Genomic DNA, 23,916 nt, shown 5'->3' on the forward strand with positions numbered 1-23,916 from the left:
CAGAATAAGGGGCTGGCCATTTAGGACTGAGTTGAGGAGAAATTTCTTTGCTCAGAGGGTGATGAATCTTTGGAATTCTCTGCCCCAGAGGACTGCGCAGGCTCGTCGTTGAATATGTTTAAGACTGAGGTCGATAGATTTCTACATGTTAAAAACATCAAGGGATATGAGGATAGTGCAGGAAAACAGTGTTGACATAGAAGATCAGCTATGATCTCAATGAATGATGAAGCGGGCTCGAAGGGTTGAATGGCCTACTCCTATTTCTTATGTGAAAGTGAATCCAGGTGAAGCAATTAAAATTTGGGATGTTCATGCTTTAGAAAAATAATCGCCACTGCAGCAAAGAACTGGAGCCAGGCACATCCAATGTTTTACTGTCCTTTCAGAAACTTAAAATTCAAGGGGAGATGGGGAGGGAAAGAGAAAAAGGCAGAGGAACAACAATTTTTTTTAAAAATGGCCCCAAGCTGGTGCCATCTGAATTATCCAGGATCTTAGATTATTCAAACTGCTTTAAAAGCTGCTGGGGACATGATAATTTTTAAGCTAAAAGTAATTTGTCTATACATAACTTGTTGCTTCAAGAAGTGTCTGCAGAGATAGTGGATACATTGCTTGTAATCCTACAAAATTTCCTACATTCTGGAAAGGTTCCAGCGGATTGGAAAACCACAAGTATAACACCTCTATTTAAGAAAGGAAGCAAGGAAACTGTAGGACAGTTAGCTTAATATCTAATTGATAAAATGCTAGAATTCATTATTAAGGAGGTGGTAATAGTAGAACATTTAAGAAAATCATTATACAATCAGGCAGAGTCAGTGTGGTTTTGTAAAAGGGAAATCATGTTTGACAAATTTATTAGAGTTCTTTGAAGATGTAACAAGCCAGGTGGATAAAGGGGAACCAGTAAACGTGGTGTATTTGGATTTTCCAAAAGGCATCCGATAAAGTGCCACATAAAAGGTTATTGCACAAGGTAAGAGCTCATGGTGACATTAGCATGGATAGGATTAGCTAACTAACAAGAGTTGGGATAAATAAGTCATTTTCAGGTTGGCAAACTGTAATGAGCTGAGTGCCACAGGGATCAGCTCTGGGGCCCACTTTGATGAAGGGACCGACTGTAATGTAGCCAAATTTGCTTATGATACAAAGATAGGTAGGAAAGCAAGTTATGAAAAGGATACAAAGAGTCTGCAAAGGACTATAGATAGGTCAAGCGAGTTGACAAAAATTTGGCAGCTGGAGCCTAATGTGGGAAATGAGGTTGTCCATTTGGCAGAAAGAATAGAAAAGCAGAATATTATTTAAATGGAGAGAGACTGCAGAATTCAGTGGTACAGAGGGATCTGGGTATCCTTGTAAATGAATCACAGGTTAACATGCAGGTGCAGCAAGCAATTAGGAAGGCAAATGGAATGTTGGCCTTTATCACAAGAGAGATGGAGTATGGTGCAGATGCGATGAGCCAAATAGCCTTCTGGGCTGTACCAGTTCTGTGGTCCTGTTCTTTTCCTTAAATGTATTTTTGTTATCGTAAAAGTTGGGGATTTTAGGCATATTTGAAGGGAATGGGTGACCAGCTCTAACTGATATCCTTGATGTTATGGCATTTCAAATAACTTTCCTTTCAAAATTATACATGCTCAATACCTATGTATTTCTTCTTGGATTACTGTCCAAGTTTAAAAAGTCAAATTGGTGAGTGTGTTAAAGCTGTTTCAATGCTGCTGTGAAGCTGGCCATGAGGCACTACGTTGTGCTTTTAAATATTAAGTCTTGGTGGACGAATGACAGTGCCAAGAATTAATAATGCAATTAAAAACAATGAAATGTTGGAAGAATACCAGTTAGGATGGGACATTGAGAGTTTCCATCCAGTTTTCCAATGTGTCACCTGAACTCTTGCAGAAACAAAGGTATTATCACTGTTATGAATTTCCATTCTACAGTTTTTGCAGTGCAGCATGTTTGGGTCTAATGCAATGGGCTATCTTTGGGAGAGGTTTACTTGTTAGTTCAGCAGATGATTTTTGCTCAATTATTTTCCTTCAGTATGGTTTTTACAATCAATGTTTATCTCAACAGGTCCAGAATCTGTCTGGAGGGGAATTGCAACGTGTGGCGCTGGCTCTTTGTCTAGGTAAGCCAGCTGATGTCTACCTGATTGATGAACCATCAGCATACCTGGATTCTGAGCAGCGTCTAATGGCTGGAAGGGTAATCAAACGGTGAGTAGCTTTTGGGAATCAAAACATATTGTCTGATCATTTAAGTGTCAGTTTGGCTCAGTTGATTGTACTTTCCAAGCTGATTTCAGAGTTGAGCACAAAATTCAGACTGACACTGACAGGCTGATGGGATAAGGCATTAAACCAAAGTGGCCTGCTCATACTGGAAAAAGAGTTGGGAGTTCTCCCAGTGACTAGTATTCACCTCTCAACCAAAGTCACCTAAGATAGATTGCTCATATTTTTCAAAATGAGAAAAAGAAAATCCATAGCCAGTTGCTTTGATTTAGAATACAGTACCTAAAAGGGTGATGGAAGCAACTTCCAAAAGGGAATTGGATAAATACTTGAAGGGAAAAGATTTACAGAGCTATGACAAAAGAGTGATGGAATGGGACTAAATGGATAGCTCTGTCAAAGAGCCACACAGGTGTCCCTCTGTGCTTCTATGATTCCTATGTTCATTTGCTGTAGTGTGATCTTGCTGCATATTATAACTGGCTGTTATATTCACCTGCATAACCAGTGTGACAGATAAAGAATCAATGGGCTGAATAGCCTCCTGTGCTGTGCTATTGTGTGATTTAATGACTGCACTTCCAAAAAATGTCCTGTTTGTAAAACAGCAGTTAATGTTCTGATAAAATTAACTCTGGTTACATTAAAAAGTACCCTGCGTATATTTTGTAAATCTCCAATTTTGTTTTTATTCTTTCATGGGATGTGGGTGTCGCTGGCTAGACAAGCATTTATTGCCCGTCCCTAATTGCCTTTGAGAAGAGGTTGTGAGCCACCTTCTTGAACTGCGGCATGTGGTGTATGTACATCCACAACGATGTTGGGAAAGGAGTTCCATGATTTTGACCCAGCGACAGTGAAGGAATGGCGATATAGTTCCATGACTTGGAGGGAACTTGCAGGTGGTGTTCTCATGCACCTGCTGCCTTTGTCCTTCTAAGTAGTTGAGGAGCCTTGGTGGGTTGCTGCAGTGCATCTTGTAGATGCTACACCCTGCTGCCACCGTGCATCGGTGGTGGAGGTAATAAATGTGTTTTTTAAGTTAGTCGATGGGGTGCCATCAAGCCGGCTGCTTTGTCTTGGATGATACTGGGCTTCTTGAGTGTTGTTGGAGCTGCTCTGGGTGAATCTTACGATGGAAGGAAGGTCATTAATGAAGCAGCTGAAGATGTTTGGGCCTGGGCCAGTACTCTGAAGAACTTCTGTAGATTGCCCTGAGACTGAGATGATTGACCTCCAGCAACCACAACCATCTTCCTTTATGCTTGGTCTGACTCCAACCAGTGAAGGGGTTTCCCTTGATTCCCACTGACTTTGGTGTTGCAAGGGCTCCTTGATATCACACTTGTTCAAATGTGGCCTTGATGTCAAGAGCAGTCACTCTCAGGCCACCTTATGTGTTCAACTTTTTTGCTCATGTTTGGACCAAGACTGTAGTGAGGTCAAGAGCAGACTGGCCCTGGTGAAACTCAAACTAAGTATCACTGAGCAGGTTATTGCTAAGCAAGTGCCATTTGGATAGCACTGTTGATGGCCCCTTCCACTCTGCTGATGATTGAGATTAGACTAATGGGGCAATAATTTGCCGGGATGAATTTGTCCTGCTTTTTGTGGACAGTACAAACCTAGGCCATTTTTCACATTGCCAAGGAGATTCCAGTGTTGTAGCTGTACTGGAACAGCTTGGCTAGGATCACAATGAGTTCTGGAGCACAAATCTTCAATACTGTTGCCAGAATGTTATCAGGGCCTTCAGCCATTTCTTGATGTCACGAGGAGTGAATCGATTTGGCTGAAGACAGGCATCTGTGATGCTGGGGGCCTCACAGGGAAGTTGAGATGGATCGTCCACTCGTCACATCTGCGTGAAGATGGTTGCAAATGCTTCAGCCTTGTCTTTTGCACTGGGCTCCCCCATCAATGAGAATGGGGATATTTGTGGAGCTTCCTCCTCCAGTTAGTTGTTTAATTGTCCACCACCTTTCATGACTGGATGTTGAAGAACTGCAGAGCTTAGATCTGATTCCGTTGGTTGTGGGATCACCTAGTAATTTCAAATATCTAGATATACCAGAATGATTTGCAGCTATTAGTAAATGTGGTTCTCTTAATATAGATGTTAAATCTAATATGAAATACTTGATATTTTATTAAGCTATAGTGAAATGGCTGTACTTTTCTGCCCCCTATGTAATTTACTAAATTATTCATGACTGCCCTTTTTATCTTTTAGTTTCATCCTCCATGCTAAGAAGACTGCCTTTGTTGTGGAACATGACTTTATAATGGCCACCTATTTGGCTGACCGTGTGATAGTGTTTGATGGAATACCATCTAGGAGTACAATAGCTAATCCGTAAGTTTTATTGTTGGGGGAGTAGTTCCATTTTCAGCTATTTTGAAATTTAGATAAAGTTCATAGGTGGTTCATGTAAACTTGGGACAGTAAGTATTTAAAATTCAGACGAGTGTTTTAGCACTTTGCAAGTTAGTGTGGAAAAGAACTTAACTGCAGACTAAATGTCTAAATAAATAATCTAGACTCAAATATGGTAGAGCAGGTTATGTACCTGACTGCAGTTTGTGGGCAGCAATACCATCCTGTGTGAATGTTTCTCTACTGGATGTTGGCTTGAACGACTAATATCTCAATTTCTCTGCTCCTCTCACCCATTCTAATCTCTCTCTCTCTGAACTTACTGCACTCCATTCTCTCAGGTCCAACCCTGACATTGTCATCAAACCCGCTGACAAGGGTGGTGCTGTTGTTGTCTGGCGCACTGACCTCTACCTCGCGGAGGCTGAGCGTCAACTCGCAGACACTTCCTCCTACCTCTCCCTGGACCATGACCCCACCACTGAACATCAAGCCATTGTTTCCAGGACTGTCACTGACCTCATCTCCTTGGGGGATCTCCCTCCCACAGCTTCCAACCTGATAGTCGCCCAACCTCAGACTCAGCTTCTACCTCCTACCCAAAATCCACAAACAGAACTGTCCCGGTAGACCGATCGTCTCAGCTTACTCCTGCCCCACAGAACTCATTTCTCGTTATCTTGACTCTCTTCTCACTCCCTTTGTCCAGTCCCTTCCCACCTACATCTGTGATTCCTCTGACACCTTACGTCACATCAACAACTTCCAGTTCCCTGGCCCCAACCGCTTCCTCTTCACCATGGACGTCCAATCCCTCTACACCTCCATCCCCCGCCAGGATGGTCTGAGGGCCCTTAGCTTCTTCCTCGAACAGAGGCCCGAACAATCCCCATCCACCACTACTCTCCTCCGTCTGGCTGAACTTGTTCTCACATTGAACAATTTCTCCTTCAACTCCCCTCACTTCCTCCAAATAAAAAGTGTGGCTATGGGTACCCGCATGGGCCCCAGCTATGCCTGTCTCTTTATGGGGTATGTGGAACATTCCTTGTTCCAGTCCTACTCCGGCCCCCTTCCACAACTCTTTTTCCGGTACGTCGATGATTACTTCGGTGCTGCTTCATGCTCTCATCGGGACTTGGAAAAATTTATTAATTTTGCTTCCAATCTCTACCCCTCCAGCATTTTCCCATGGTCCATCTCTGACATTTCTCTTCCTTGACCTCTCTGTCTCAATCTCTGGTGATAGACTGTCCACCAATATCCATTACAAACCTACCGACTCCCACAGCTACCTCGACTACAGCTCCTCACACCCCGCTTCCTGTCAGGACTCCATTCCATTCTCTCAGTTCCTTCGCCTCCGTCGCATCTGTTCCGATGACGCTACCTTCAAAAACAGTTCCTCTGACATGTCCTCCTTCTTCCTTAACCGAGGTTTTCCACCCACGGTCGTTGACAGGGCCCTCAACCGTGTCCGGCCCATCTCCTGCACATCTGCCCTCATCTCCCTCCCAGAAACATGATAGGGTCCCCCTTGTCCTCACTTATCACCCCACCAGCGTCCGCATTCAAAGGATCATCCTCCGCCATTCCGCCAACTCCAGCATGATGCCACCACCAAACACGTCTTCCCTTCATCCCCCCCTATTGGCATTCTGTAGGGATCGTTCCCTCTGGGACACCCTGGTCCACTCCTCCATCACCCCCTACTCCTCAACCCCCTCCTATGGCACCACCCCATGCCCACGCAAAAGATGTAACACCTGCCCCTTCACTTCCTCTCTCCTCACCGTCCAAGGGCCCAAACACTCCTTTCAAGTGAAGCAGCATTTCACTTGCATTTCCCCCAACTTAGTCTACTGCATTCGTTGCTCCCAATGTGGTCTCCTCTACATTGGAGAGACCAAACGTAAACTGGGCGACCGCTTTGCAGAACACCTGCGGTCTGTCCACAAGAATGACCCAAACCTCCCTGTCGCTTGCCATTTTAACACTCCACCCTGCTCTCTTGCCCACATGTCTGTCCTTGGCTTGCTGCATTGTTCCAGTGAAGCCCAATGCAAACTGGAGGAACAACACCTCATCTTCCGACTAGGCACTTTACAGCCTTCCGGACTGAATATTGAATTCAACAACTTTAGGTCTTGAGCTCCCTCCTCCATCCCCACCCCCTTTCTGTTTCTTCCCCCTTCCTTTTGTTTTTTCCAATAAATTATATAGATTTTTATTTTCCCACCTATTTCCATTATTTTTAAATCTTTTATGCTCCCCCACCCCCACTAGAGCTATACCTTGAGTGCCCTACCATCCATTCTTAATTAACACATTTGTTTAGATAATATCACCAACTTTAACACCTATGCGTTCTTTTGTTCCATTGTCTGTGACATCTTTTGATGATCTGCTTCTATCTGTCACTGTTTGTTTGTCCCTACAACCACACCAACCCCCTCCACTTCTCTGTCCCCCACCCAAACACCTCCCCCCCCCACCACACACACACCTTAAACCAGCTTATATTTCACCCCTTTCTTGGATTCACTCAAGTTCTGTCAAAGGGTCATGAGGACTCGAAACGTCAACTCTTTTCTTCTCTGCCGATGCTGCCAGACCTGCTGAATTTTTCCAGGTAATTCTGTTTTTGTTTTGAATTTCCAGCATCCGCAGTTTTTTTGCTTTTATACTGTGCCCAGATCTGGTCACAGTACACCTTAGGAAGGATATATTAGTTGTGTAGAGAGTGCAGCATAAATTTACCAGAATGAGGCCTGGACTCTAAGGGTTAAATGATGAAGAAAGATTACACAAACTAGGTCATTATTTAGAAGGTTAAGGGATGGTTTGATCAAAGCTCAAGTTATTTAAAGAAACTGATAGAAACTATTTCTGCTGGTGGGGAGTCCAGAATTAAGGGGCTGCACAGAATGGGTGGTAGAAGTTTGGAAATCTCTTCTTTACATGCCAGTTGATGCGGGGCACTTCATTTTAAGTCTGAGATTGATAGTTTTTCTGTTAACCAAAGCTATTAAGGGGTATGGGGCAAAGGCAGGTACGTCAAATTAGACCACAGATCAGCCATGACCTAATTGAATAGTAGAACTAGCTTGAGCGATTACATGGCCCACTTTTCTTTTCCTATATTTCTGTCACTATTGGTGATGGAGCTTCGTGGATAGAATTTTAGCAGGCACATGGAGGTGGTGTCGGTGGCAGGCGGACTGGGAAAATAGGGAAAAAATACATTGAGCTGGTAAGCCAATGTCGTTCTGCCTCCCACCGGATTTCCCAGGGCGGGTTACCAATGAGGTCGAGAACCTCTGTGGCTAAAACTCTAAACAATTGGGAAAATTAAGATGCTATTAAAGAGCCATTGTACAGTGGCTCTTTTCCAACAGCACACGGGTCGCACAATACCTAAGCACCATAAAGTGGGAAACCAACATTCAATGTGTTAGCTATTCTGTAAGGCTAGCGGTAACGGGAACAACTTGAAGCAAGTATTTGGATAATTTGTAGCAAGAGTAACTTGGTTACATTCCATTGAGGCCAGTTGGAGAGATAAACAGCTCTTTTGACCTTTACATGGGAGGTGGGTTCCACATACTCCAAGGCTTCTGCTACCATCCTCTCCAAAGAGCACCTGCCTCAATGCCATTCACAGCTTCCACCATGACCTTAAGTGGCACATCCGTGAATCATGGAGCTTCTCTTCCTCTTCTGGCATGCACCTTCCTCTCCTTTTGCTTCAAATTTGATATCTACAATGCACAGTTCTGCCACTGTATATGCTGCCAATACCCCTTTAAATAATTGGCCTTCATTTGGGCTTCTGACTGATCTGCCTGCTGCATCTAGTTGGATGCCAGTCCCAGAGGTGCCCTCTTAATTGGCTGAGCCCTACTAAATACCCTCAACTAGTCAGCCCAAATATGGTCCCAACGCTCCATCAAAAAATAAGTGCGTAAGGTTCCGTCCACTGTCTATCTTCTGAATTCTCCTCTTCCCTCAACTCTTGTGTGTAAGTGCACCAACTGATGTGGCTTCAATGCATATGTATCAGGAAAGTCTAAACTAACAAGTCCTGTATGTATGTAGATTGCGGCCGAGGACAGGATTGAGTTCAACTAGGATATCGTTCTCTCCATTTTACATGGACTAAATGACCTTTCCTTGTTCCTGCCTCATGCTCTGTATGAGGTTAACCTTATCAAAAATAGATATAGCAACTTATTAACTTTAATTTCCATGTACTAAAGACATAACCATGAAACAAGTTAATGCATTCTGTACTCATAACTGTAAAAGCAAAGTGCTACTAGTGGTGGTTGCTGGCCTCTTCAGTTGTTTTGCACAGTTAATCATGCACTATGAAGAGAGAAAGATCAATTTAATGAAAATAAATAGCCAAGTAATCAGTTACTTTGCAAACCATATCAAGATGTAATGCAACCAAGGTGAAGTGATATGCAAGTGGTTAGCCAAAGTATCAATATAAATTCTCAAGAGATAGAAGCATGGCTCATCCATTTTGAGTTGTACCTTGATGCATATAGAAATTAGCTTCATTTGGGAGTGAGAATTATACATGGAGTAAATAGTTCACCATTATTCTCATCTGTCTAGCAATGCAGGAAGCATCTATTATAATACACTGCACTGTGTTTATTGTTGTTTTAAACAATTCAAGTCCACAGACACTGCTTGCTGGAATGAATAAATTCTTGTCTCAGCTGGAAATCACATTCCGAAGAGACCCAAACAATTATAGACCAAGGATTAATAAGATGAACTCTATCAAGGTGAGCATAAATTTATATACGTATTACTAACTCCACAGTCAGATGAGTGAAAACACTATAATTAAAATAAATTTCAAAAAAACAATTCCAAATGATTTATAATTATAAGTCCATTATTTTTTTAAGCTCCCTTGTACTACTGATAAGTTTTAAATACTAGTTGTCCTTTTGAGACTTCCAAGTATATATTTTCTGTTTACAATTTGCAGAAAATACCTGAGGTGGAGCAAATGATCAGGAATATTTTAATAAATAAACAAAATTGAAGAAAATCGTGAACAAAGATTTTCAATGGTTGCTGTTAGAAGGAAGTCTTCCTGCCATGTTGCAGAAACACTGCCGTTCTTCTCACAGAGTTCAGATCAGCATTAGTGATGTAGCACTTGGCTGTAAAAATACACAGCACTACTAAATGATGAGAATGGGATCATATTTGCATTTATAGTCTTGTTTTGGGTAATGTGCAGACACTGAGTTATCTCTTCCTAGTGGACAAGAGGAAGAGGAGCATTGGGAGGTGAGCAACTATGGGTTGCTCTTAAATTGGTTTAAGCAGGGGAAACATTTTTAAAGCTTTTTTTTCTGAAAACACAATAAGGAAATATACAAAGTTTGATCTATATGACTTCGCTTTTCTCTTCAATAGGATGTGGAGCAGAAGAAGAGTGGAAACTATTTTTTCTTGGATGACTAAACTTCAATTTTTCAGAGAGCCAAATATATGAATCCAACTTGCCATATTCAATACAAGAAACATTTAGAATGAAGACTGACAGGCTGAATCTTTTACAGTTCAATCAACAACTACAAAGCAGTTCTTTATAATAATTTTTTGAAATTGTTCATTTCCCCTTGAAACATTTGTAGGTAATTGGTATATGATGCTGAAATTGTGGTTTTATCGCATCTACATTTATTTATTTGTGGCTGTGATGTAAAACACCAGTTTGAGGTGGACAAGGTGGAAAGGAAGGTTTTGGAAGTGGTCAGAAACAACCATGTGCTGTAAAAGGTGACCAGGGAGGTTATGGTATATTTAACGAAAAAAGTGGATCCATCAATTCTGCTTTATTTTTACATTGATTTCTTTTGACAATAATTGCATTTTCATGAGTAAACTTTTATTTGCAAACAGTGTCCTATTAACAATATTAAATCATATAAAAACAAGGATGGTGTACTATGTTTCCTATTTTTTGTAGGCTGTCAAATATAAGATATGCAATAAGTTACACAATGGAAAATCTACAGTTGGAGTACAACTGAAGAGGACGATTTTCTTCTTTGCAATGTGTCTTTTTGGATTTATGATTTTGTTTTATACATAGCACAGAGGAAATCCTCCTTTATGATGCTGCCTAAACATTGGAAGTCTATCTGCACAGCATGGAGACTGTCCAAAGGGAAGAAGAAGGAACAGTAATGTGGTAGTTGTAGGGGATCCAATAATTCTAGGAATGGACAGCATCCTTTCTGAGCAGAATCAAGAGAATCATATGGTACGTTGCCTTCCCACTGCCAGGGTGAAGGACACCTCGAACTGGGTTGAATATTGGAGAGGGCGGGGTTGGGGGGGAAGGATCCAATTGTTATTCATGTTGGGACCAACAACATAGGAAAGAGTAAGGCATGAGGTCCTGGCCAGAGACTACTAGAAGCTAAATTTTTTTTAAAAGACATCGAGGATGTTACAAACAGGAGAGATTGTAGGATGGTCCCCCATCTTTGCCACTTTTGACTGACCGGAGTTACAAGTGTTTTAAAAAGTATTTTAACCCCATGAGTGTTATAACTCTCAAGAACAGACAAAAGACAGATTTTCATAAATAAAAGGAAAAAATGTTTATTACTCAACACCTGAAGTATTTGCAATGGTGTTCACATGCACACAAAAGGTGATTATGAGAGAGGTAGGTCACTTAGATCTTGAGTCCAAAATTTCACTTTCACCTATGATTCTCTGGAGATGCAGTCTTGAAATGTTGCAGGCCTGTGATTTTCTTTTGGTTCACTGAAGAAATGGAAATTTCTGACGACGGATTTGCAGTAGTAGGTTTCTGGCTTCTCACCATTGAAGTGCAGCCAAACCCTTGTAGCGAAAACTTAGTTTTGTTTTTCAAATCATTAGGTAAAGGTTAGCCCTAATTCTCTGTCTGCTGATGGGTCTAAGGCAGAGTCCTTCCTTTGCCGGTCAGTTCTCTGTCTCTCCTGTGGCTGCTCTCAAAATGTGTCTTAATAAATGCACCTTATCGAAACCTGGTTACTGTCATGTGACCATAGTGCCTGTTTTCTATTGTCCACGCAAATGGTATCTTGACAATTTGGGATTGACACACAGTGGTGTTTGAGTTTCTCCCATTTGTTGCATCTTGCGATGGAATGGGCTTCTTCTCACCCATGCTGTGGAAACCCATTCTACAGGCAAGAAGTCTGCAAATCCCATTGTGAACTGGCTTGTGCAGTTATTTGGACAACAGCAGCCACTTATCCACAGAAATTGCATTTTAATGCCCTCTTAATGAAATGTCCCAAAAGTTCATTTGCATTTTAATATCTTGTCCAGACAAGCAGGCTAGCTCTAGCCTTCTGTATTTCCATGTACATTGGCACAAAAGAGGTCACCTTACTTCTCAACTCCATTTTCATAGCAGTGTCCAATTTCAAAAATCCATAGGTATAACTGTGTGAACATGACGAGGGTTATAATGTCTTGATTATCACCTGAGCCACTTGCAAATTGGCAGAGGGGTAAATAGATTAAGGAGGTGAACACATGGTGGGAGAAAGAAGGTCCAGTTAATGCAATATTGGGACAGGAAGGAACTGTATACCTGAACTTAAGTGGGACCAGGGCCATAGTGGAACGATTAGTTCGGGTAGTCATATGGTCTTTAAACTATTAAATGGGGGAGGCGGCTCAGATGGAAAAGAAAGCGGCCCATAACTTCTGAGCTGCCCTGCGTCGGATTTAGTGGGGTACCCCAAAGATGTGCTGGGGAATCCCTTTGAAAAGTTCCGAGGTAAGGGTTTACACGGCAATTGTCCACAAATGCTTCCTGTGGACAATTGTGCTGCGCCAGGAACCATTGGAAAATGTGGTTTAAATTGCAAACTTTGGATGGTTCCGCCAAAGTTATACCAATAGTACTCAGAAAAAGTTAGAAGTATGAACTCTCCTAACTTCTGAGTAACTATTGTAAAGACCCAGACTGACCCCACAGTACACCTCCGACAAACGCCCCCCCCCAGACCTCCGACAGTCCCCACCCTTCCAACAACCCCCTGACCTCTGACACCACCTACACTCTGACAGCCCTCACCCCCTGATCTCCGATACTCCCAAGCCTCTGACACCACCCCCCCCCCCAACATCCGATGGGGCCCACCTCGGAACTGCCCTGTCCCCAGACCTCAGAGCTGCCTTGTGCTTCCGGACCTTGGAGCCGCCTCCTGAGACTGCCCTGGTCAGCGCCCACTCCCCAAATTCCGTCCCTTTGGCCTGTCAATTGCCCTGGCCCTTTAAACATACCTGTTTTATGGCAGCAAGTGATGTAAAAAAAGGGGGTATGGCTTCAAATTCACTGAAGCTGCACTTTTCTGGGGCCTGCGAGGAGTCTTTCAATGCAGGCCCCAAGCAGATTCGATGAATGGAAGTGGCAACATAATTTTCAGGACCAGGTAATAGGTATTTATTTCTTCCAATTCCTGCGTGCCAGCACTTTCCGACGCTCATCAGAAGTTACAGCCCAGTATAAATAATACTAAAATATCTGAAAAGGAAGAGTAGAGTAATAATCAGGGATAGTGCTCCAGGCACAATGGGTGAAGGTAAAACTAAAAGATGTAGAGTAATTAAATCACAAGAGAAATAAATATGGGAGGAAAAGCATTAGGGTGGAAGGACAGGTTAGGATTTGTAGTCCAATTAGATGTTCTTTATGCAAACACAGAGAATAAAGAACAAGTTAAATGAATTACAGCCGCAATTCAACTTGGAGGGTGCAACATGGTAGCCATTACTGAGAATTGGCTGTAAGACGATCAGGTTCAAGAACTGAATATACCAAGTTATAATGCCTACAAGAAGGTTAGGGAAAATGGTAGATGGGGAGAAGTGGCTTTAGTAATTAAGGATGAACTTCTATGATAGATGGTTGAAGAAGAGGGAGCAGGCAGTAGAGCCTTTAAGGGTACAGTTAAGAAATAGAAAATAATTTTGGACCTGTGAGAGATGTGTATAGGCTCCCTGGTAATGGCATGATGAATTAATGCAGAGATTAGACAAGTGAAGGCAGAATGGTTTAAATACATGATTTTAAGGGTTAGCAGATGAGCTCATGTTAGAAAGTTGGCAAAATTCTTGAATGTGTTCAGGATAGTTTTCTTAAACAATATATCTGAGAACCAGCAAGGGTAGCAGACCATGTAAGATTTAATGATAAGTAATGAGCTGGATGTAGTCAACAGCCTGAGTGTTTAAACTAATTGGACAATAGGGTGGGCATCAGAAATTAGCAAAAGAAAGAAAAAACAAGGATTGGGAGAGACAGGTGGCTCTCAAGTGAGAAATAGTATGGTATTAGACTGGACCAGACAAAAGAGTACAAGAGGGTCTGAGATGGGTTTGCATTGTATATGTGTAAATGCATGAAATGTGGTAAATAATGTTGGTGATTTGCAGGTACAAACAGCCACATGGGAATAAGATGTATTGATAGTGGAGACCTGGCTCCAAAAAGGGCAGAATTGGATATCAAATATTGCCAGATGTAAAGTGTTCAGAAAAGATAAGGAAGGAAAGAAAGGAGGAAGGGTGGCAGTATTGATTATGAAGAATGATACAGTGCAGGAGAGAGAATGTCTTGAGAACAATCTATTTGGTTGGAGTTAAACAACAGAGATGTCATTTCACTAATTAGTTCTCTGTCCAAAGGCAGGTCTTTCAATATTATTTGGTGAACAACAGCAACGTGCATGATTTTTACTATGGGCATAGCAAAGAGGCGGGCCCCAAAGTTACTTCAGTCAGAGCAGGCCCGAAGTTACCTCAGTCAGAGCAAGCATCAAACCCTCTGCTGTTGGCACTATTCTGATCCATAATGGTAGCTATCTAGTTAACTGGTCCCCTGCCATTACGTTACTGTATGTATTTTATAGGCCACCAACTAATGGGAAGGAGAAAGAGGAGCCAATTTGCAGAGAAATCAAGTGCAAGAACTATAAAATAATAATGGGGAACTTCAATTATCCTGATACAAACTGGGATAATGGTATTAAGGGCAGAAAGAGGAAGTAAGCAATCAGTAAGTTTCTGGCCCAACAAGGAAGAAGGCATTGCTGGTGTCAGGGAATGAGGTGGGTCAGCAGGAAAGCAATTAGGGAACAGTGATCATATCATCATTGAAAAGAGACATGTCTAAGATTTCTATCTTGCACTTATCAGGATACTTCGCAAGAATACCAATATAAGGGGAAAACAACAATTTATACTGTATAAGTTGTTGTTTTCCCCCTTATATTGATATTCTTTCAGTGTCTTGATGAGTGCAAGACGAAAAGCTTAGACATGTCTCTTTTTCAACGATATTCAAGTCCTGTACTACCAAACGATCATAGCATCATAAGGTTTAGATAAACTATGGAAAAGGACAAGAAGCAATCTAGAGTAAAAATACTTTCTTGGAGGAGAGCCAGTTCCAGTGGGTTGAGAATGGATCTGGTCCAGGTAAATTGCCATTAAAGATTAGCAGGCAAGTATGCAGTTAAGCAATGGCTGACCTTTAAAGAAAGATGGTTCAGTTATAGTTTTATGTTTCTACGAATGGAAAGCTGAAATCGCCCAAAACAGAGATCCCTGGATGATGAAAGAGATAGAAAGCAAACTGAAGCAGAAAAAGTGGGTGTACGATGTGTCGGGCTGATACTACAAGTGCAAACCATGCTGAATGTAAAAAAGTTCGGGGAGAAGTGAAAAGGGGAAATAAGGGGCAAAGAGAAAGTATGAGAATAGACTAGCAAATAACAAGAAAGGGAATTTAAAAGTCTTCTGTAGGCATAGAAGTAGTAGGTGCATAACAGGAGGGGTGGGGTGATTAGGAACCAAAAAAGAGATCTATGTATGAAGGCACAACATTTGGCTGAGGTATTAGATGAGTACTTTGCATCTGTTTTCACCAAAAAAAGTTCATAGTGCCAAAGTTACAAAAAGGTAACTGGGTTACTGGATGGGCTATAAACTAATAAAGAGGATATAATGGAAAAGCTGGCTGTTCTTAAAGTAGATAAGTCATTGGGTCCAAATGGGATGCATCCTAAGATGCTGAGGGAAGGGTGGGCTCAAGCTAATAATTCACACTTGTCCAAGTGATTAAGAAATCCAGTACTGATATGTTAAAGATAAATCATACTTAACTAACATGCTTGAGTTTTTAATGTAACAGAGAGTGTTGATGAGGGTAGTGTGCTTAATGTGGTGTATATGGATTTCCAAAAGATCGAGTGCCACATAATAGGCTTGTCAGAAAAGTTGCAATATCTGGAATAACAGAGGCAGTGGCAGCAAGGAAATGAAATTGGTTAAAGGTCAGGGAAAGAGTGGTGGTGAACGATTACTCTTTGGGCTGGAGGAACATACGAATATACAAATTAGGAGCAGGAATAGGCCATTTGGCCCCTTGAGCCTGCTCCACCATTCGATAAGATCATGACTGATTTGGTCATGGCCTCAACTCCACATTCCTGCCTACTCTCAGTAACCTTTGACCCGATTATCCTACCTCTACCTGTACCTCAGAATTCTGCAATCTCTCTCTATTTAAATATTATGCTGCTTTTCTATTCTTCCTCCCAAAGTGGACAAGTTCACATTTTTCCACATTATACTGTATCTGCCAAATTTTGTCCACTCAACCCATCTATATCCCTTTGCAGGCTCCATATGTCCGCTTCACAACTTACTTTCCTACCTATCTTTGTGTCATCAGCAAAATTAGCAACCATACATTTGGTCCCTTCATCCAAGTTATTGATATAAATTGTAAATATTTGAGGTCCCAGCACTGATCCCTGTAGCACTCCACTTATCACGTCTTGCCAACCCAAAAAAAGACCCATTTATGCTTAGCCTGTTTCCTGTTAGTTAACCAATCCTCTGTCCAAATTAAAATGTTTCCCCTACACCTTGAGGTCTTATTTTGCATAGTAATTTCTGATGTGGCACCTTGCCAAGTGCCTTCTGGAAATCTAAGTACAGCACATGCAATTGCTTAATCCATGTTGTTTGTTATTTGCTCAAAGAACTCCAATAAATTAGTCACTTGCTCAAAGAACTCCAATAAATTAGTCAAACATAATCTCCGTTTCACAAAACCATGTTGACTCTGCCTGATTGCATTGAGATTTTCTAAGTACCTACTATGAGCTATATTAATAATAAATTCCAGCATTTTCTCTATGACAGATGTTAAGCTAACTGGCCTGTAGTCTCCTCCTGTCTGTCTCATTCCTTTCTTGAATAGAGGATTCACTATTTTCCAATCTGATGGTACTTATCCAGAATGTAGCGAATTTTGGAAAATTCAAACCAATGCATCTACTATTTCAGCAGCCACTTCTTTAAGACTCCAGGATGAAGTCCATCAAGGTCTGAGGACTTGTCAGCTTTTAGTTCTAATATTTTTCTCAGTATCCTTTCCCTGATGATTGTCATTGTTTTAAATTCTTCCCTCCCTTTCACCTTCTGATTCACATTTATTTCTGGAATGTTATTTGTATCCTCCACAGTGAAGACAGTTGCAAAATATCTGGTAAATTCATCCACCATGTCCTTATTTTCCTTTATTAATTCCCCAGACTCTCCCTCTAGTGGACCAACATTCACTTTCCTTATAAAAACAAAAAAACTGCGGATGCTGGAAATCCAAAACAAAAACAGAATTACCTGGAAAAACTCAGCAGGTCTGTTCTTTTCCTTTTTAAATACCTGTAGAAACTTACTATCTGTTTTTATATTTCTAGCTAGTTTACTTTTCTACTCTAATTTCTCCCTCCTTATTAATCTTTTTGTCAATTTTTGATGTTCTTATATTCTGTCCACTCTTCTGACCTGCCACTCATTCTGCCAATTTGCAGAATTATATGCTTTTTCTTTCAATTTGATACTATCTTTAACTTCTTTAGTTAGCCATGGATGTGTGTCCTTCCCTTAGAGTCTTTCTTTCTCACTGTAATGTATCTTTCCTGAGTATTCTGAAATGTCTGCCATTGCATCTCTACTGACATATCCCTTAACCTAATTTACCAGTTCACTTTAGCCAGCTCTGTCTTCATGCCCTCATAATGGCCTGTATTTAAGTTTAAAACACTAGTCTTAGATGCACTCTTCTCTCCCTCAAACTGAATGTAAAATTCAATCATGAGGTCACCATGAGGTCATTCATTAATCCTGTCTCATTGCATATTAGCAGATGTGGTATAGCCTGCTCTCTGGTTTGCTGTAGAGCATACTGCTCTAAGAAACTGTCCTGAAAACACTATGAGATCATCATCCAGACTACCTTTGCCAATCCGATTTGTCCAATCTATATGTAGATTGAAATCACTCATGACTATCACCGTTCCTTTATCACTAGCTCCCATTATTTCTTCCTGTATACCCTGTCCTACAGTGTGGTTATTGTTCGGGGACCTATAAACTACTCTCACAAGTGACCTCTCACTTATATTATTTCTCAGCTCTACCCAAACTGATTCTACATCTTGATCTCCAGAATTAAGGTAATCTCTATTGTACCAATGCTATCCTTAATTAACAGAGCCCCCTACACTTTTTCCTAGCTTCCTGTCCTTCCTAAATGTCATGTACGCTTGAGTATTAAGGTCCCAGTCTTTGTCATCTTGCAGCCATGTCTCTGTAATGGCTATCAGATCATACGTATTTATTTCTATTTGTGCTGTGAATTGATCTGTTTTGTTATGAATGCTATGTGCATTCGGATACAGAGCCTTTAGTCCTGTATTTTCACTTTTTTATACAACTAGCCTTATCTGCTGGTGCGCTTTTAGGTTTCTACTTTCTGTCTCTTCCTGCCACACTCTGATTATCATTTCTCTTATTCCTACCTTGCTCTCTTGCTTTGTCTTCTCTTCTAATTTAACACATCTTCCCAAACTTGATCCCTTGCTCCCACTATTGAGTTTAAAGCCCTCTCTGCTGCTCTAGTTATACAAATCTCCAGAACTGAACCCAGCACAATTCAAGTGAAGACCATCCCAATGATACAGCTCCCACTTTCCCCAGTACTAGTGCCAGTGCCCCATAAATCAAAATCCACTTCTCCTATACCAATCTTTGACCCACACATTTAACTCTCTCAACTGATTTACCCTACCCCAAGTTGCTTATGGCTCAGGTAGTAATCTAGAGATTATTACCTTTGAGATTCTGCTTTTTAATTTAGCCCCTAGCTACTCATACTTCCTTGGCAGAACCTATTTCCTCATTCTACCTATTTCATTGGTACCAATGTGTACCACAACCACTGGATCCTCTGCCTCACACTGCCAGCACCTCTCCAACTCAGAGCAGATGTCCCATACCCTGGCACTACTCAGACAACACAACTATCTGGATTCTTGCTCTTGGCTGCAAACAACTGTGTCTATCCGCCTGACTATACTGTCCCCTACTACTACTGCCTTTCTATTAACCCTCCCTGCTTGAATGGCATCCTGTACCATGGTTATATGGTCAGCATGCTCATCCACTCTACAGCCACCACTTCCACCCATACAGCCTGAAAGAACCTCAAAACCTGTTGGACAATTGCAAAGGCTGAGGGTCCTCCACTTCTACTTTCTGGGTCCCTTTACCTGTCTCACTCGCAGTCACACCCTCCTGATGCTGACCACTGACCAAATCAGAAGATCCTATCCTAAGGGGTGTGATTGTCTCCTGGTACAAAGTGTCCAAATAACTTTCTTCCTCCCTGATGCAGTGACTGCAGCCTCCAGTTCAATGACTGAGCCACAGTTCATCAAGCCACACTTACAATAGACGTGTTTGCCCTAGATCACACTGGCACCCAGAAATTCCCACATTCTGCAGTCACAACACATCACCCGCCTTGCCATCATTATAATATATTAATTAGTTATTATTTGCATAATTAATTTATGATTAATAAACCCCACTACTTCCAATGAGCTTTGCTACAGCTTGAAAATTTACTAATACCTTAAAATTATGAATAAATTATGAGTTCTGAAAGATAAATGAGCAAAACCCATCACCCAATTACTTACGTTTGCCTGTGAAGTCACACTTTGATTCTTTTTCACAATGCAGTTAGCTACTCTATGAACTCATTGCCACTCGTGTTCCTTTCTGAATTCTCTGCCGCTCTCGTGCTGTTTTATGAAGTCTCTGCCACTCTGAGTAGTACAATGGAGTTCCCCAGGGGTCAATACTACAATGTGTGCTTTTTTGATATATTATTGACTTGGACTTGGGTGTACAGGATACCATTTCACTTTGCAGATTACACAAAATTTAGAAGCATTTTAAACAGTGAGGAAGATGATAATAGCCTTGAAGAGGACATAAACAGGCTGGTGGAATGCGCGGACATGACACAGATGACGTTTGACGCCAAAGAGTGGAAAGTGATACATTTTGGTAGGAAGAAAGAGAGGCAATATAAAAAAGGGTAAAATTTCATCAACTTTGCTTCCAATTTCCACCCTCCTCACATCTTTATATGGTCCAATTTTGACTCTCCTTCCTCAATTTCTGTTTCCATTTCTGGGGATAGGCTATGAATGAATATCGCTATCACCCCATTGATTCCACAGCTACCTCGACTATGTTTCCTCACACTCCAGTTCTTATAAGGAATCCATTTCCATTCTCCCAGTTTCTCCATTTTTGTCATATCTGTTCTGACAACGCAACATTCCATACCAGTACAAAAACAGAATTACCTGGAAAAACTCAGCAGGTCTGGCAGCATCGGCGGAGAAGAAAAGAGTTGACGTTTCGAGTCCTCATGACCCTTCGACAGAACTTGCGTTCGAGTCCAAGAAAGAGTTGAAATATAAGCTGGTTTAAGGTGTGTGTGTGGGGGGCGGAGAGATAGAGAGACAAAGAGGTGGGGGGGGGGGTGGTTGTAGGGACAAACAAGCAGTGATAGAAGCAGATCATCAAAAGATGTCAACGACAATAGTACAATAGAACACATAGGTGTTAAAATTAAAGTTGGTGATATTATCTAAACGAATGTACTAATTAAGAATGGATGGTAGGGCACTCAAGGTATAGCTCTAGTGGGGGTTTTTTTTTATATAATGGAAATAGGTGGGAAAAGGAAAATCTTTATAATTTATTGGAAAAAAAAGGGAAGGGGGAAACAGAAAGGGGGTGGGGATGGGGGAGGGAGCTTACGACCTAAAGTTGTTGAATTCAATATTCAGTCCGGAAGGCTGTAAAGTCACTAGTCGGAAGATGAGGTGTTATTCCTCCAGTTTGCGTTGGGCTTCACTGGAACAATGCAGCAAGCCAAGGACAGACATGTGGGCAAGAGAGCAGGGTGGAGTGTTGAAATGGCAAGCGACAGGGAGGTTTGGGTCATTCTTGCGGACAGACCGCAGGTGTTCTGCAAAGCGGTCGCCCAGTTTACGTTTGGTCTCTCCAATGTAGAGGAGACCACATTGGGAGCAACGAATGCAGTAGACTAAGTTGGGGGAAATGCAAGTGAAATGCTGCTTCACTTGAAAGGAGTGTTTGGGTCCTTGGACGGTGAGGAGAGAGGAAGTGAAGGGGCAGGTGTTGCATCTTTTGCGTGGGCATGGGGTGGTGCCATAGGAGGGGGTTGAGGAGTAGGGGGTGATGGAGGAGTGGACCAGGGTGTCCCGGAGGGAGCGATCCCTACGGAATGCCGATAAGGGGGGTGAAGGGAAGATGTGTTTGGTGGTGGCATCATGTTGGAGTTGGCGGAAATGGCGGAGGATGATCCTTTGAATGCGGAGGCTGGTGGGGTGATAAGTGAGGACAAGGGGGACCCTATCATGTTTCTGGGAGGGAGGAGAAGGTGTGAGGGCGGATGCGCGGGAGATGGGCCGGACACGGTTGAGGGCCCTGTCAACGACTGTGGGTGGAAAACCTCGGTTGAGGAAGAAGGAGGACATGTCAGAGGAACTGTTTTTGAATGTAGCATCATCGGAACAGATGCGACGGAGGTGAAGGAACTGAGAGAATGGGATGGAGTCCTTACAGGAAGCGGGGTGTGAGGAGCTGTAGTCGAGATAGCTGTGGGAGTCGGTGGGTTTGTAATGGATATTGGTGGACAGTCTATCACCAGAGATTGAGACAGAGAGGTCAAGGAAGGGACCACGTGAAAATGATGGAGGGGTGGAGATTGGAAGCAAAATTAATAAATTTTTCCAAGTCCTGACGAGAGCATGAAGCGGCACCGAAGTAATCATCGATGTACCGGAGAAAGAGTTGTGGAAGGGGGCCGGAGTAGGACTGCAACAAGGAATGTTCCACATACCCCATAAAGAGACAGGCATAGCTGGGGCCCATGCGGGTACCCATAGCCACACCTTTTATTTGGAGGAAGTGAGAGGAGTTGAAGGAGAAATTGTTCAGTGTGAGAACAAGACACTCGCAGACACTTCCTCCTACCTCTCCCTGGACCATGACCCCACCACTGAACATCAAGCCATTGTTTCCAGGACTGTCACTGACCTCATCTCCTCTGGGGATCTCCCTCCCACAGCTTCCAACCTGATAGTCTCCCAACCTCGGACGGCCCGCTTCTATCTCCTACCCAAAATCCACAAACAGAACTGCCCCGGTAGACCGATCGTCTCAGCTTGTTCCTGCCCCACAGAACTCATTTCTCGTTATCTTGACTCCCTTCTCTCTCCCCTTGTCCAGTCCCTTCCCACCTACATCCGTGATTCCTCTGACACCTTACGTCACATCAACAATTTCCAGTTCCCTGGCCCCTACCGCTTCCTCTTCACCATGGACGTCCAATCCCTCTACACCTCCATCCCCCACCAGGATGGTCTGAGGGCCCTTAGCTTCTTCCTCGAACAGAGGCCCGAACAATCCCCATCCACCACTACTCTCCTCCGTCTGGCTGAACTTGTTCTCACACTGAACAATTTCTCCTTCAACTCCTCTCACTTCCTCCAAATAAAAGGTGTGGCTATGGGTACCCGCATGGGCCCCAGCTATGCCTGTCTCTTTATGGGGTATGTGGAACATTCCTTGTTGCAGTCCTACTCCGGCCCCCTTCCACAACTCTTTCTCCGGTACATCGATGATTACTTCAGTGCCGCTTCATGCTCTCGTCAGGACTTGGAAAAATTTATTAATTTTGCTTCCAATCGCCACCCCTCCATCATTTTCACGTGGTCCCTTCCTTGACCTCTCTGTCTCAATCTCTGGTGATAGACTGTCCACCAATATCCATTACAAACCCACCGACTCCCACAGCTATCTCGACTACAGCTCCTCACACCCCACTTCCTGTAAGGACTCCATCCCATTCTCTCAGTTCCTTCGCCTCCGTCACATCTGTTCCGATGATGCTACATTCAAAAACAGTTCCTCTGACATGTCCTCCTTCTTCCTTAACCGAGGTTTTCCACCCACGGTCGTTGACAGGGCCCTCAACCGTGTCCGGCCCATCTCCCGCGCATCCGCCCTCACGCCTTCTCCTCCCTCCCAGAAACATGATAGGGTCCCCCTTGTCCTCACTTATCACCCCACCAGCCTCCGCATTCAAAGGATCATCCTCCGCCATTTCCGCCAACTCCAGCATGATGCCACCACCAAACACATCTTCCCTTCACCCCCCTTATCGGCATTCCGTAGGGATCGCTCCCTCCGGGACACCCTGGTCCACTCCTCCATCACCCCCTACTCCTCAACCCCCTCCTATGGCACCACCCCATGCCCACGCAAAAGATGCAACACCTGCCCCTTCACTTCCTCTCTCCTCACCGTCCAAGGACCCAAACACTCCTTTCAAGTGAAGCAGCATTTCACTTGCATTTCCCCCAACTTAGTCTACTGCATTCGTTGCTCCCAATGTGGTCTCCTCTACATTGGAGAGACCAAACGTAAACTGGGCGACCGCTTTGCAGAACACCTGCGGTCTGTCCGCAAGAATGACCCAAACCTCCCTGTCGCTTGCCATTTCAACACTCCACCCTGCTCTCTTGCCCACATGTCTGTCCTTGGCTTGCTGCATTGTTCCAGTGAAGCCCAACGCAAACTGGAGGAACAACACCTCATCTTCCGACTAGGGACTTTACAGCCTTCCGGACTGAATATTGAATTCAACAACTTTAGGTCGTAAGCTCCCTCCCCCATCCCCACCCCCTTTCTGTTTCCCCCTTCCCTTTTTTTTCCAATAAATTATAAAGATTTTCCTTTTCCCACCTATTTCCATTATATAAAAAAAACCCC

General features: G+C 42.8%; 1 protein-coding gene across 3 annotated transcripts in view; it reads left to right on the plus strand.

Annotated features, from left to right (window-relative positions):
* abce1 (ATP-binding cassette, sub-family E (OABP), member 1) overlaps window positions 1-10,604 on the plus strand; it is a 69,988-nt gene extending 59,384 nt beyond the window's left edge. For all 3 annotated transcript variants that reach the window (XM_041185499.1, XM_041185506.1, XM_041185515.1), the window contains exons 15-18: window positions 2,095-2,237; window positions 4,489-4,611; window positions 9,323-9,434; window positions 10,081-10,604. In XM_041185499.1, the coding sequence (XP_041041433.1) occupies window positions 2,095-2,237; window positions 4,489-4,611; window positions 9,323-9,434; window positions 10,081-10,128 (426 nt within the window). In that variant the 3' untranslated portion in view covers window positions 10,129-10,604. The remainder of the gene's footprint in view (window positions 1-2,094; window positions 2,238-4,488; window positions 4,612-9,322; window positions 9,435-10,080) is intronic.
* The last annotated feature ends 13,312 nt before the right edge of the window (window positions 10,605-23,916 follow it).

Source organism: Carcharodon carcharias, chromosome 1 (assembly GCF_017639515.1).
Source record: "Carcharodon carcharias isolate sCarCar2 chromosome 1, sCarCar2.pri, whole genome shotgun sequence".
Lineage (NCBI taxonomy): Eukaryota > Metazoa > Chordata > Chondrichthyes > Lamniformes > Lamnidae > Carcharodon > Carcharodon carcharias.